At 38.4% G+C, this 13,583-nt stretch overlaps 1 protein-coding gene across 1 annotated transcript in view; it reads right to left on the bottom strand.

Annotated features, from left to right (window-relative positions):
- Window positions 1–13,583, bottom strand: part of LOC126253069 (RNA-binding protein cabeza-like) — a 75,652-nt gene that overhangs the window by 38,230 nt on the left and 23,839 nt on the right. Inside the window, exons 2-3 of the mRNA XM_049954159.1 lie at window positions 12,656–12,868; window positions 2,787–3,086 (exon numbers count right to left, since the gene is read on the bottom strand). Of these exons, the coding sequence (XP_049810116.1) occupies window positions 2,787–3,086; window positions 12,656–12,868 (513 nt within the window). The remainder of the gene's footprint in view (window positions 1–2,786; window positions 3,087–12,655; window positions 12,869–13,583) is intronic.

Raw genomic sequence — 13,583 nt, 5'->3', positions numbered from 1 at the left:
AATTTTCTGCAGTCCACAATCGGAGAGATTGTCGAAGCAGAGATATTGGGGGACTTGTGGCTCCAACAGAACAGGGCCAAAGCCCAACATTCGTATGTTGTTTTGAGAGAATATTTCTGGGCTCTGAGGGTTGATGTAGGTGACCTGTGCAGTCAGCAGATTTGAGTATTTGTGACTTTTGACCATATCTATAGGAAAGGGTGTTTTAACATCACCTCCACATCGATGGAAGGAAAGACAGCTATTGTTAAGCTATGGGAGCTGATTATTAGATACATAAAGGCCATATCCTGCAATACAAATGAGCTGTTCAGAACTTGACAGTGTCTCCAAAAGTTTATGCTGCTACTAGCTGCCATCTTGACATTTTAAACACTGAAAGGATAGAAAATCCATCAACTACTAACTTCAAAAATATTAAAAATTTTTCTCTATGTATCCCAAATTATTTTTTGTAACTCCTCAAAACTGCTAAATTTATTCTGCCACACCCTCTATTAGGGTATTCACCTCACAAGGGTCAAGTACTGGCCAAATGTTCTGCCTCTTTGTGAAGATCAGTTGTGTTGTATTATGTAAGTAAATATGCAGTGACAAGTGTGCTCAACTACTTTCAATCATATTTGTTTGAGGCCTGTTGCACACAGTTACATACTGAAAACATTGCATTACAGATTATACCATTTTCTTCAAATCAAGTGATGAGCGAATCGAAGATGACTAAGTTTCACTAGGATGTAAGTTCATGAGGATCTCATCTTTCAAAACAAACAAGAACTGAATGGCATAATACAGGTTCTAGAGCTAATAAACATCAAAAACCCAAGACTGGAACTTCCTGGATGAGAATTCCAATTTCTTTATACAGAACTAAGCCACAGGTCCCTATTTCATGCTTAGATGTGCCACTAATGTTATTATTGAAAGCTTATGCAAAGAAATAGGTTTCCCCTACAATCTTAACACAATTATGCTCCAATAGCTCTCTTAACAGATTAAACACTGCTCTCTTACATAATGGCAACAAATACATCATCAATATTCCGACTTGGGATTGGCAATTAATCGAGCAATCAACTATCCTTGTAATCTATTACAAGTGATCAAATATTTCTTTCAAGAGGAATGTATGCAATCTATTACCCTCACAATTAATTATTTCAGTTTTTTTCTTTTTCTGGTTTGTTGATTTGGGGAAGGGGACCAAACAGCAAGGTCATTGGTCCCATTGGATTAGGGAAGGATAGAGAAGGAAGTCTGCCATGCTCTTTCAAAGTAACCATCCTGACATTTTCCAGAAGCAATTTAGGGAAATCGCGGAAAACCTACATCAGAATGGCCGGACGTGCATATGAACCATCGTCCTCCCAGATGAGAGTACAGTGTGCTAACCACTACACCACCTTGTTCTGTTTTCTTTCTTTTTCTTTTTTTGTTTTAAAGCCTTGTTGTCTATAGTCTGGTTATGGGAAGACATCCCAACTATCCCTAGTAATCATTGTGTAACGACACAAATCTGAACACACTGTGATGATTGCTGCCAACATTTATCCACATTTTTATCAACAATTATGTCTGTGGTAAGCTTCTTCACTCTGTCACATTTAGGAGATCCAATCCTACTGCCGGCCATCACTGCTTTGGACCAACCTGCCAGTATGTTAATGACCTTAACTGAATGACAAATCCCCACAGAAACATGTCACAAACTGCCATTTCACAGTGCTAGATCTTGCTCCAAACATCATTGTTCTCTGGAAATATGACATTACAATGAAGTTGGTGAAGTCCTCGTTTGAAGTGGAATTAGCAAATTAAAAAACACAAATCTAGATTTCTCAATGTTGATCTACAAAACATATATAGCTATATGTACAATGAAATAAAAGATTAAATGACTCAATGACCTCAGATTTGTTTGTACGTGGATGATGCGAGATATATTGGACTTATATACAGCTCTCTCAATCATGAATGGAACAACAAAAGTACATGGTTTATCATTTGAGATCGGGCACAAGTTTGGGGTTGGATAGACAGAGGAAGAACACTTGCTCAGCCCTTTCAGAGGAATCGCAAACTTACTCTCTCATGGGAGACATGCACGGCAGCACAATAACCCATCAACTATAACAAAATGTTCGAGGTTGGCAAGCAAGTCAAAGGCAAACACTAACAGTAGGACCACTGCATTATCTCCTCTCTACAAACTGTTCTAAAATGGAGAATTTCTCAGTAATTTGAAACAATGACATTACTATTTCATTAAAGAAGCAGCTGAAAATTTCAACCTTTCCACGTAAAAATGTTTTTTTTTTTTTTTTTTTTTTTTTTTTTTAGATTTTCCAGGCAACTACCACTGTCAAATGCAATACTATGTTTTATAATGTACCTCTTCCTACCACACATCAAAAGCCTATTTCACAGTCCATGTACACCAATTAAAATTTCCTTCAACTGTTGTGCAATTATGCTCTGTAGTAAGATTTCCTGTGCTGCCAAGGCTGAAAGCCTGTGGACTGCAATACAATAACTTCATCGACCCTAACACAGGGAAAAATGCCAGTAGCAGGAGTATGCAAAACATTGCCCGAAGTTCTGAGTTTTGTAGGCATTCACTATTATCACATAGGTTCATGGGATTTAACAGTGGCAGTTTCAGAGTTAATTATTATCTAGTATTTGAATATAGAAAGCACAGCATTACTACAGACTTGACAGCGAAATCCACCTGAAGAGGAGTTTACAGGTGATTAAATGTACTTAAGTTCAGAGATTAGCCCTACCTCCTCCATAACTTCCACCTCCACCTCCGTAACTGCTGCCACCGCCCCCACTTCCACCATAACCACCACTTCCACCACCAGATGGCTGGTTGTAACCACTGGACTGCTGGCTGTAATTGGGATACTGCACACCCCCACCACTTCCTCCTCCACTTCCACTTCCTGCACTGTCATAAGGGGGCGGCTGTGAACCATAGCCACCTTGCTGGTAACCACCTCCACCACTGCCTCCACCGCCTGGTTGGGAAGCCGGTCCTGAACCATATCCCCCTGATTGGTCATAAGACGGATAGCTGCCACCTGTAACATCATCAGATGCAGAAGCTACAAACTGTTCTCACCATCTGGCTGTATGAAAATTGTGCTAAGCTTTTATCTAAGTGGAATCAAATTACAAAGTGAATCAACTTCCAGGAAGAAACATGCAACTGAATTACTGCTCCTAATTAACAGAAGAACCCACATAACAGCCACACCTTTAAAAATGTTTTCATTCAATCCAATACGTCAGCAACAGGAAATAATATTGAAAAGCTGGTGAGAATCCTGAAACACACCTGTCAGAGGAGTTAATTGTTCAAAGACTAATAATTTCACTGCCAAGGAACTAAGGCAGTTACCAAGAAGTAAAATTTTTGCAACAGAGGAAGGGGTCACTGGAGCAATCTGTTTCTTAACACATGCAGAAAACCATGAATGTGTCTGGTTCAAACAGTTTAACTCAATACTAACTGCACAACACAAATCTCCAACAAACACCTCCTCCCACCAAAAAAGTGCAGACACAATGCACTGAAGACACACAAATCAACTAGTGGAAACAATTACAGGGACAAAATAAAAATGTGCTAATGCAAAAGCAACTGCAGAAATGATGGATTACCTGAAGCATCTGACAGTGTTTCACCAACTCACAATCATAGCCATCTTTCAACCTAACATAGATCTCTACAGACATCTATACTACAGTTCAAAGTTGCCACACCAAATTCATTGGTTTTGCCAAACTTCCAAGCAAATAGCCATTTCGCAACCTAACCTAGACTTCGAGATATGCTCTATAGTCTGTCAGCACAAACTATATTTCTAAAAGTAATACAAACACAAAAGAAATATTATCCACTTTTTATTGTCTTTCTGTATTCACACGTATGACTTCACACGACATCATTACATTACGGGACATCCAGGTATTGGTTAAGTTCAGCTGATCTGACATAACCAAACATCCTGGAACATTAATCACCTCATATTTACTGTGGAACCAATAATATCAGTTTCAAAATGTATTGTTATGAATTCTGTCACTTCATATATGTTGTATGCTACAAGTAAAGTGAAGGCAATACAGATGTCAACATTAATGTCATCATAAGATAAAATTTTTAGCATCTGAAAGTGGAAGTGAAGGCTATGTAATACAGTGGGCAAATAAAAAATGTTCAGAGGTAGCAGGTTTGTAACGTTTCCTCACACAGCAATGTCCTTACAAAGATTTAAGATCTGAGGAACAGCAAATATTTATTTTCAGCAACTGGTTTCATGTCTAGCAGTGTTTTGCAGCACCAACTCTGACTCCATGTGAAACCCTTTGTCCACCGTGTCTATATATTATTCTAAAGAAGGACAGGTATACAGCAATAAGTTGCAATCCCATTGGTTTTTCATTATTCTCGCATATCCAGATTTTATGCTACATATAGCCATCTTCAGAGCATTTGAGTGAGTTATAATCTAATGAACTCCAAGCACTACATGTCACCATATGACTTTATTGGTGTACAGGCACCAGAAAACTTTTACATTTCATCTGCAGCAATTAATAGAAACACTAGATTCTATCCATGAATGTTTACCCTAATTAGCTTATTGTCTTATTCTGCAAACAGGTAAGAGACAACACCTCCATACCAGTACAGAGTAGCAACCACTTTTGTTAAATATTAAACCCATTCAGCAAACGAGTAAAGATTTCATGTGGTAAGTATTTGCAACACACTAGTTCATTGAGGCAGCAATTTCCGTATCTTGTATGCCAATGTGATGACAAAATTGGGTCTGCTGACTGTACAGCATCATATTTGCCACATCAACCCTGTATCGTACCAGGTGGTTATAATTAATGTGCAGCTACTCACAGAGCTCTTATGTGGGTTGTAAGTATTGTATCACAGCAAGATTGTAGATATGCTAACACATTCATTGGGAACCCGTATCCAGTGGAAAAAATTAGTTCAAATTTTGACCACCAGATGCATCTCAGGCATTGTTCATCACACTGTTTTGTGGATGCAGTATGTCGTCAATGTCTCCAGTGATCATATTGAACAAATTGTGTAGGTGCCAGTTAATAATAATTTTAACATTATGCCTTTCTCACTTGTTTGACCTATTCTGCCCTCATCACATTCCTAATCAACTAGATATGGAAACTTTACTATACACCTCTCTCACGTTCACAGTGCCAGATTTGCACCTGGAGGCCAAAACTGGAACTAATTGTTCTCCAACATGAATCAGTGCCACCTTACCCAAACAGTATATCTACCAAGTTTTGCTGCCATTCAATTAATTATAGCCCACACTGGACCTCTGTGAGTAGCTGCTCTTTTAGCAGCACTTAATGGTCGTATTCGGAGAGTATGTAACCGCAAATATTGTTAATCAAGGTCGAAGAATATCAATCCTGTTCCCAGATACGGGAGTGGCTCGAAGTCTTAAGTGATATAACCCTGTATGTTGTCCTTGACAGTGAGTTCATTAGATACAAAGGTATTGCCACGTTGCCCCATAGAAATGTGATTGGGGTATTCTTACTATCTGTGTACATAAATGATATGGACATAGTAAGTGGCAATTTGCAACTGTTCACTAACGACACTGTGGTTCACGGGAAGATGTTGTCGTTAAGGGACTGTAGGATGATACAAGATGATTGACAGAATTTCTAATTTGTGTGACAAATGGCAGCTTGCTCTAAATACAGCAACATGTAAGTTATTGTTGGTGAGTAGGAAAAACACTCTTGCAATGTTAGAACACAACATTACTACTATGCTACTAGACAGTCACATTAATTATCTAGGTGTAAAGTATCAAAGTGTTATGAAATGAATGAAGCACATAAGAAAGGTAGTAGGGAATGCAAATAGCAGACTTTGGTTTATTGGAAGAATTTTAGAAAAATTTAGCTTATCTATAAAGGAGACAGTGTAAAAAACTCTAGTGTAACCCATTCTTGAGTATTGCTAGAGGTGTAGGAGATCCTATCAGGTCGACTAAAGGAAGAGATCAAAGAAATTCAGAGGTGGGCTGCTGGATTTGTCACTGGTAGGTGTGACCAGCACACAAGTATTACAGAGAAGCTTTGTAAATTCAAATGGAAATCCCTGGAGAGAAGATGGCTTCTTTTTGCTAAGCATCACTGAGAAAATTTAAAGACCAGCATTTGTAGCCAGTTCAGAATGATTCTACATTTTCACACAAGGACCACAAAGATAAGAGAAATTAGAGCTCATAAAGAGGCATATGGATAGTCTTATTTATTGCTCCATTTGTTGGTGAAACAGAAAAGGCAATGAGAAATACAGTGATACAAGGTATCTTCAAACACACTCTATGCAGTGGCTGCAGCGTACATATGCAGATGTAGAACTTTTTACAATTTTCCACAGTCTGAAATTTTGCCGTATTTGTGTAAATTATGAAAGAGCAGCAAACAATGCAAACCACATTTCTCAATTATCCTTTGCTCATAGCAAAGCACATGCAGATTGCCCAAGGATATAAAAATGACACAGACATCATGAATACTCTTAAAATCAGTTACACCCTGCCAAAAAAGTAACCAGGTGGGATAAAGATGTCAGTTAACTGTAAATAGCTAGTAGGATGTCACATTCATTTTAAAGAAATCTTAAGATTTGTGCAACCTTATTCGACACAAAGAAAAATCAAGGATTGAATTACAATATTATGAAAAGAATAGAATGCTACCCACCATATAGCGGAGATGTTGAGTTGCAGATAGGTACAAAAAAATACTGTGGAACAAACAAATAAGCTTTCGGTCAACAAGCCTTTCTTCAGAAGCATAGCGCCCCCCCCCCCCTCAACAACAGACACTGTGGCCTCAGCAACCAGACACTGTTGTCAGAGTGAGTTATATTTGTGAGAGAGTGTATGTGTATGTTGTCCAATTCTGATTAAGGCCTCTTTGGGTGAAAGGCTATTGTTTGACAGTCTTTCTGCTGTACCAATCTGCAACTCAACTTGTTCCACACTTTAATGATTACCACCAACATGATCACTTACCCGCTACCTAGTTACAGGAGTAAGCATGTGCAGATTGTCATTAAGGGAGAAACATTGGTTAAAATACTACTGCACTGATTTCATACGATCCAATATGGCAAGGGTTTCTATGGAATTACTTTGCTAATGGAAGGAAGGTTTCTTAGAGCATGCTGTAACTGGAGTTTAAACACAGCCCAATCACTCCACTCCAATTTAGGACTGGAGATGTCAAGAATACAATGCAGGACATTGTTATCATAAATGTCTGGCAGTCATACTGACAATTATTCCATTTCCTCTGAGTGGAATAAATGTCTTGCATACGCTTCTAGCTCACTGTAATGTTGGCAAAAATGAACAACAAACAACTGTGTGTAGTGCGCTCTGGATTCTCCAATTTGTAGGGCCTTTATTTCCTACCTAATATATTGAGAGACTGTATATAAGCAATTAATGAGATGTCTTAACCAAGTGCCCCATGTACTTTGTGAAGCTCATAACCAAAAACACACAACTGTCAAACATTCACAATCCCTGCCCTGTGACATGCTTCTATGCTCGAGTTCATGTTAAGTTGACCAGACACCTGCAGCAGGCTGGGCACGGTAGCTTTGCATGGCTCCCTCAACGAATAATGCAACATGATTTTGTAAACACCTCTATGACAATACCTCAGTGCTTTCACGTATCTGCAGACAACTACTGTTTTCACCAGCAACCATTAGCACTTCACAGCTGAAAGCTGACAGTGCTGCGAGCTGTCAGTGATCGTCTTACAGAGTGTATATGTCGACAAGGGGGGGGGGGGAATTCCCAGATTTTCCGGTTAAAAATATGCTTTCTCCCGGATGAAAATAAACTTTTTTCCTTGTTAAGTAACAGTATACTTTTCCTCTAAACTTTAAAATTTACAAATCCTTTCAATGGTTGTGGTTTTATACACCAGTGTAAAATTTCCCGGTACTTTAGAAAACCCAACTCAGGGGAGAAACACGTTTGGTAAAGATGTCTGACATGCAGCAGCATGCACACTGCGTATTTTCGTATTACCAAAGTGTAAATTCGAATGCCACCAAACACTGCATGTTACTTTCCAAAGGACTGAAATCGAGATGCGCTTTTATAAGCCAGTCGTAGCTCATGTCAAGCGATCTCACCAGCCAATGACAACAGATATTCAGAACATAGGACACGTGATGTAGTCAGCCAACAGCAACATCACTTAAGTAGTGTGAAAACGGTAATGGTTTTAATTAATATACACAGTGTAACTACAAGAAAAGAAAAGCTTTCACCTATAATATTGGTCTCTTAAGATTAATAACCTGCAAGAGACGCTAAGCTTTCACACATAATGTTGATCTTTTTTGTGCGTGTTACACAGGGTGTATACATGGACAAGGAAAAAAAAATTCCCGGATTTCCCAGTTAAAAATACACTTTCTCCCAGGTGAAAATACACTTTTCCATGTTAAGTTATTCCTCGGCACTGTAAAACTCATCAATCCTTTGAATGTTTATGGTTTTATATACTGACATAGATTTTCCCGGCACTTTAGAAAACGAAGCACGGGAGGGGGGACGAGACATGTTTTTTAAGACTCTTGATGTGCAGCAACATGTAAACTACATATGTTTGTATTACGAAGGTATAAATTTGAATTCTGCCAAACATTGAATGTCACTTTCCGAAGCATTGAAATCCAGATTATGATGCACTTTTGTAGACCAGTCATAGCTCATGTCACATGATCTCGCCAGTTGACAGCACAGGACACGTGATATAGTCAGCCAATAGTAAGATCACTCTTAAGTAGCGTGAACACACAAATACGAAAAGTTAATGGTTTAAATTAATATACATAGCATTCATTTATAATACTGGTCTGCAAGGTTAATAAGCTGGAAGAGAAGTTAAGATTCCACATATAATGTTAACCTTTTTTGCGCGTGATACACTCTAAGATACATCACACAAATGTGCCAGTAAAATTTTTAGCAATGACCTAAAATTTATCTTCTGGGCTCGAAAATATTCTAAATGGTTGTCCTCAAATATTTGATTTTTGAATGAGAGTCAAACACACTGATTTATGAAATTCATTGGACATTCGCGCACAGAGTAGTTCATCTTGTGTAAAAGGAAATTTACTTTCAATTAAAGTAACGCTTTTCAAACAATTCAGAATATTTTCCCGCGACCTGTTACAAATAGATTCGTTTCAGCAGTTGCGCCAGATGACCGGCATCACCGCACTTGCGCAGCTACGATGACGCAGGAAGCGGACTCCATACGTGTAAAACATTAATAGATATTACATTATGTCAAAAAAACAAGACATTAGAGGATACCCCAAGAGCATGGGAATTTTATAAACCGTACTAAAATGCATAATTCAGCTTGAAGTGCACATTCGTATGACCAGATTCAGACGTAAATTTTCTTGGAGTACCAGTACCGTATTATCTCATGTTTGGTTCTTTATTATGGCAAAATGGCATACGTGCTAGAAGACGAAAACATGAACTTTAAATGCAGCGAACAGTTGAAACTAGCCAATAATGTGGAATTAAGTACGTCTTTTCAAATAAATTGACTGCCTCAGCAGGAAAGATTAATGAAAGTCAAATTTATTTAACAAACCGACAAAAATAACTTCATTGTTCTGCAATGCAATTAACGCTTGTCTGCCAGAAAGGTAGAAACAGAATAAAATCTGAAACTAATAACATATTTTAGCCTTCCGTAATTATGTGAATGTATCTTAATTCACTTGATAGCTCCTGGCCACAGAAATCCGTTTTGTTTCCATTTGACGAGAGAGCAATAAACAAAGTGGAAACGGCAAATTCACTTAACGTCAACACGGGTCACATGGAGACTGCCACCTCCCCACTACAAATCGGACTGCTCTGTGCATCAGGTCCAGATCTACAATATTTCCGAACCATGGCTATAGTAGGTAGTGGCACTCCCCCTCCCTCGAACGTTTGAGGTAGGATGCGAAAAATTTAAAAAATCGACTTTTCAAAAATATCATTTGTAGCACACGTCTTTCTGAAGAGTCCGATACACAAAACATATGTTCGAGGAATATAAGACATTTTCTTTGGTCTCCAGTGAAGTGCCATGCCTCTTCACACACAATTCTTCCATTGCACATCTCTGTATTTCGCTCTCTGGAATTTAAACGTTTAATATTTTGTAATGGGTGCCATCAAACTATATTCAGGCCAGTGGAAATTAAAATGTCCTGTGGTGCCTCTCCTGCTCCCAGTTGGCCGGTTAGACATCCTGCCCCTCTCTTTACTACCTATTAGCTAATAACTTGCGGTTTTGTGTGACATAAAATTAAATATAGGATACACAAAAAGATTAAAGACAAGAGACAAACAAGACAGTATACATTTCTTTAAGCCTTAAGTCCTAGCTTTTTTCCCCCCCTCTAATCTTGTCACAGCTTTATATGACGTACTTTCCTTTCTGGGAAAGAATCTATTACCTCAAAGTTAGTCAACATTTTGCTACATGAAAAAACGAAATGTCATTCTCTAATACTAGAAAAGCTGTTAATACAAATAGTACCCAAGACTGGTGTGGTTCCTCAGTCTGCTTGCCTGCCTAATGTTGCACCAATTGTTAAACACACCAAATAAACAAGACTGTTTTGGTACAAATGGTCATTTTTATAACACAACAGAACATAATTCACGAAGTGTCAATATCAAATGCCTATTGGGCCTCCTACAAGCAAAAAGTTTTATGTTAGGAAATAGTTCCACATTTCATTCTTACTCTAGCTTCTGAAGCATGAAATCAAAGTAGTAGTACAAAATTTTTATATAAATTTGGAACCATCGTATTCTTCCGTAATTTGTGAGAGTCCCCGTTTCTTCTCCTTCCTCGTTCTAACAAACAACCTTGTCATCACTAATTCTGTAACTATTCCTGTCAGTGCCAAAACTTAGTCTCTGGTTAACTTAACTAACACTGCCACTATCACCAGTTCAGTTATCCCGCATTTATTCTCCGTTTAGGCGTTATTAGCTGTTCGTACAATGCGTTTTCCGCGCTACTCCCAGAATAGAACTTAAGCGGCTGCTAGCCGGGAACTGTGTAACTGGCCCTTAGTAGTGTAGCGGACAGGCCAAAAATTTTCTGTCAAAGTTTCATTTTCTTTAATACACAGAGAAGGCAATATGTAATCTTTGTTGCTGTTATTCCTGTTAGTCGTTTATTTCCACTCTGCTAGTCTGAAACTATGGAATTTGCTAGTAATTATAACACAGATCATTTGCAAACCCAGTCAACCACATAAACAGCGATTGTCATTCATTCATCATTTTGGCTTTATTTGCTCAGCTCTTATAGACCCGTCCCCTTCAGTCTGCAGGAAAGTTTTATTTCTAGATGCGACAGGGATTCCCCTGGCAGACACATCGTGTACACTATATGCGTGCATTCAAAAATCAACTTATGATTCATTCAGAAATCCACTTAGAATTTGATCAAAAAGTTCAAAAACTAACAGGGATGCGATCAAAATCATATGAGTAATTGAGTAATCAACAGACCAATGTGCACTGGATGCTAGGCACTGTGAAACAAGGTCTTTTTCCTCAATAATATGAATTTGCCCCCCCCCCCCAATGGAACTGCCGCCCGGGACAGATACCCCAGTTTGCCCCCCACCCCCTAGTTCCGGGCCTGTTGTGGATACGTGAATCCAGCCAGAAGCGGGAGAAGGTACCACTCATATGCGACTCACCTGCATGCGCACAAGCTCGCTCACAACCGCTCGAAGGAATGTAATGCAAACAGTTACGACATCACACTCATAAGAGGCAATTTGTTTTTATGAAACATTGCATAGTCTTCCTAAAGCCTTTGACATTTTTCTGTTGGCAGACGCTTGTATGAGCACTGTGTTTTACTCTTGTATATGGTGCATTTCCTCTGCAACTTAAGTTTTATTTTCCTTTTTTTATCTTGTTCGTGTTTTATTGGCGCAGTATTATTCAGCAGTAGAGAGATACAGTAATATTCTTTGTTGGAGTATTGATTGCTACCAGTCAACAAGTCACAAAAATTTAACCAAAAACTAAAACAACGAAAAATTCCCGGAATTCTAAAATATTCCCGGGTTTTTCCCAGATCTCCCGGGTTGTGTACACCGTGTCTTATAGCATCTCAACTATAGCCATCTGCTGGCTTCATCACTGATTTCCTTTATCAGCAATTCTAGAACACTTTTCTAACTTCCCTTGGTAAGTCTGATTAAATATATGATGTTTCTGAACCCCCATGAAAGTTTCAATCTATACATTATACATCAGTTATCACAATGAGTTTTGTATTATTTACTAGCTGTTCACCTTCAGCAGTCTATATGTTTTTGATGGCCAATGAAACTCCACTAAAAAGATTTCTACACAATCTTTTCAACCTATGCCTAACAATCCAAAGACAACTACAAAACGGGATAGTCTTGATTACAGTAACTACTGCCCTTAAGTACAGTACAAATAATATGACCAGTACTGATACATAAATTTTAGTAATCTCTGCTTACCTGATCCGTAATTTCCATAACCTTGCTGCTGACCGCCTCCCCCACCACCACCCCCACCCCCACCACCCCATGATCCTTGATTGCCGTATGCACCCTGGTCGTAACCTTGCCCAGGAGGTTGGTAGCCTGGAGCATTACCTCCACCTGCAGCAGGTGGAGGGGCAGCCTGTGTGTAGCCGCCGTATGAGCCACCACCCCCATAGCCTCCGTATTCTGCACAAAGAAAGTGTTTTGTTTTAATAAGTACACATCCTTTTTCAAATATTCAGTATAATGCCTTCATAATGTTTAATAAAAGAAGCAATGGACTATAAACTTACAAAGAGTGGAAATGGAAAACGTTTTTAGTTCAAAATCTGACATGCCGGAAGAAAAAAATTATATGCATATTGTTTGCACATTAATGATTTGTATTCTTGATATCATTTAACTATGCTGCTCACCCCATCATCACAAAATGTAAGATAAACTACAAAGTAAATACTTTATTAAGAACATTCTAAATGCCATACCAGAAACTGACCAGTTCAAAGTGCCAATAAGAAAGTTTTACGAGTTGATTCTTGTAAAGTACTGTGACATTCAACTTCCGACAGCTGTACATGGATGCTTATTTATTGTCTTGATTAGTTGTAGGTTTTATTCCAATAACTAACGTAAAAAAAATTGTAATATAAATGTAAACAGTTGTCAGAATATGAACCTGACATTTCAATATGAGTAACAGGGCTCTGTGTGAAAACAGTGGCCAGTTGCCATTTTCTTCTTTGCAAGAATCAATCTCGAAACACCAGTTTTCAACAAAACAGCGAAAAGTTTTTATCCAAGTGGCGTTAATACTAAAGCATTGTGTTTGACTATTTATGATAATATAAAAATAATTAAGTACAGCAACACAGCATGCATTTGGTTTTTATTAGTACAACAG

This window comes from Schistocerca nitens, chromosome 4 (genome assembly GCF_023898315.1).
Source record: "Schistocerca nitens isolate TAMUIC-IGC-003100 chromosome 4, iqSchNite1.1, whole genome shotgun sequence".
NCBI classification, from domain to species: domain Eukaryota; kingdom Metazoa; phylum Arthropoda; class Insecta; order Orthoptera; family Acrididae; genus Schistocerca; species Schistocerca nitens.
Note: the sequence above shows the minus strand (reverse complement) of the source record. Positions and strands in the feature narration are given on the sequence as shown.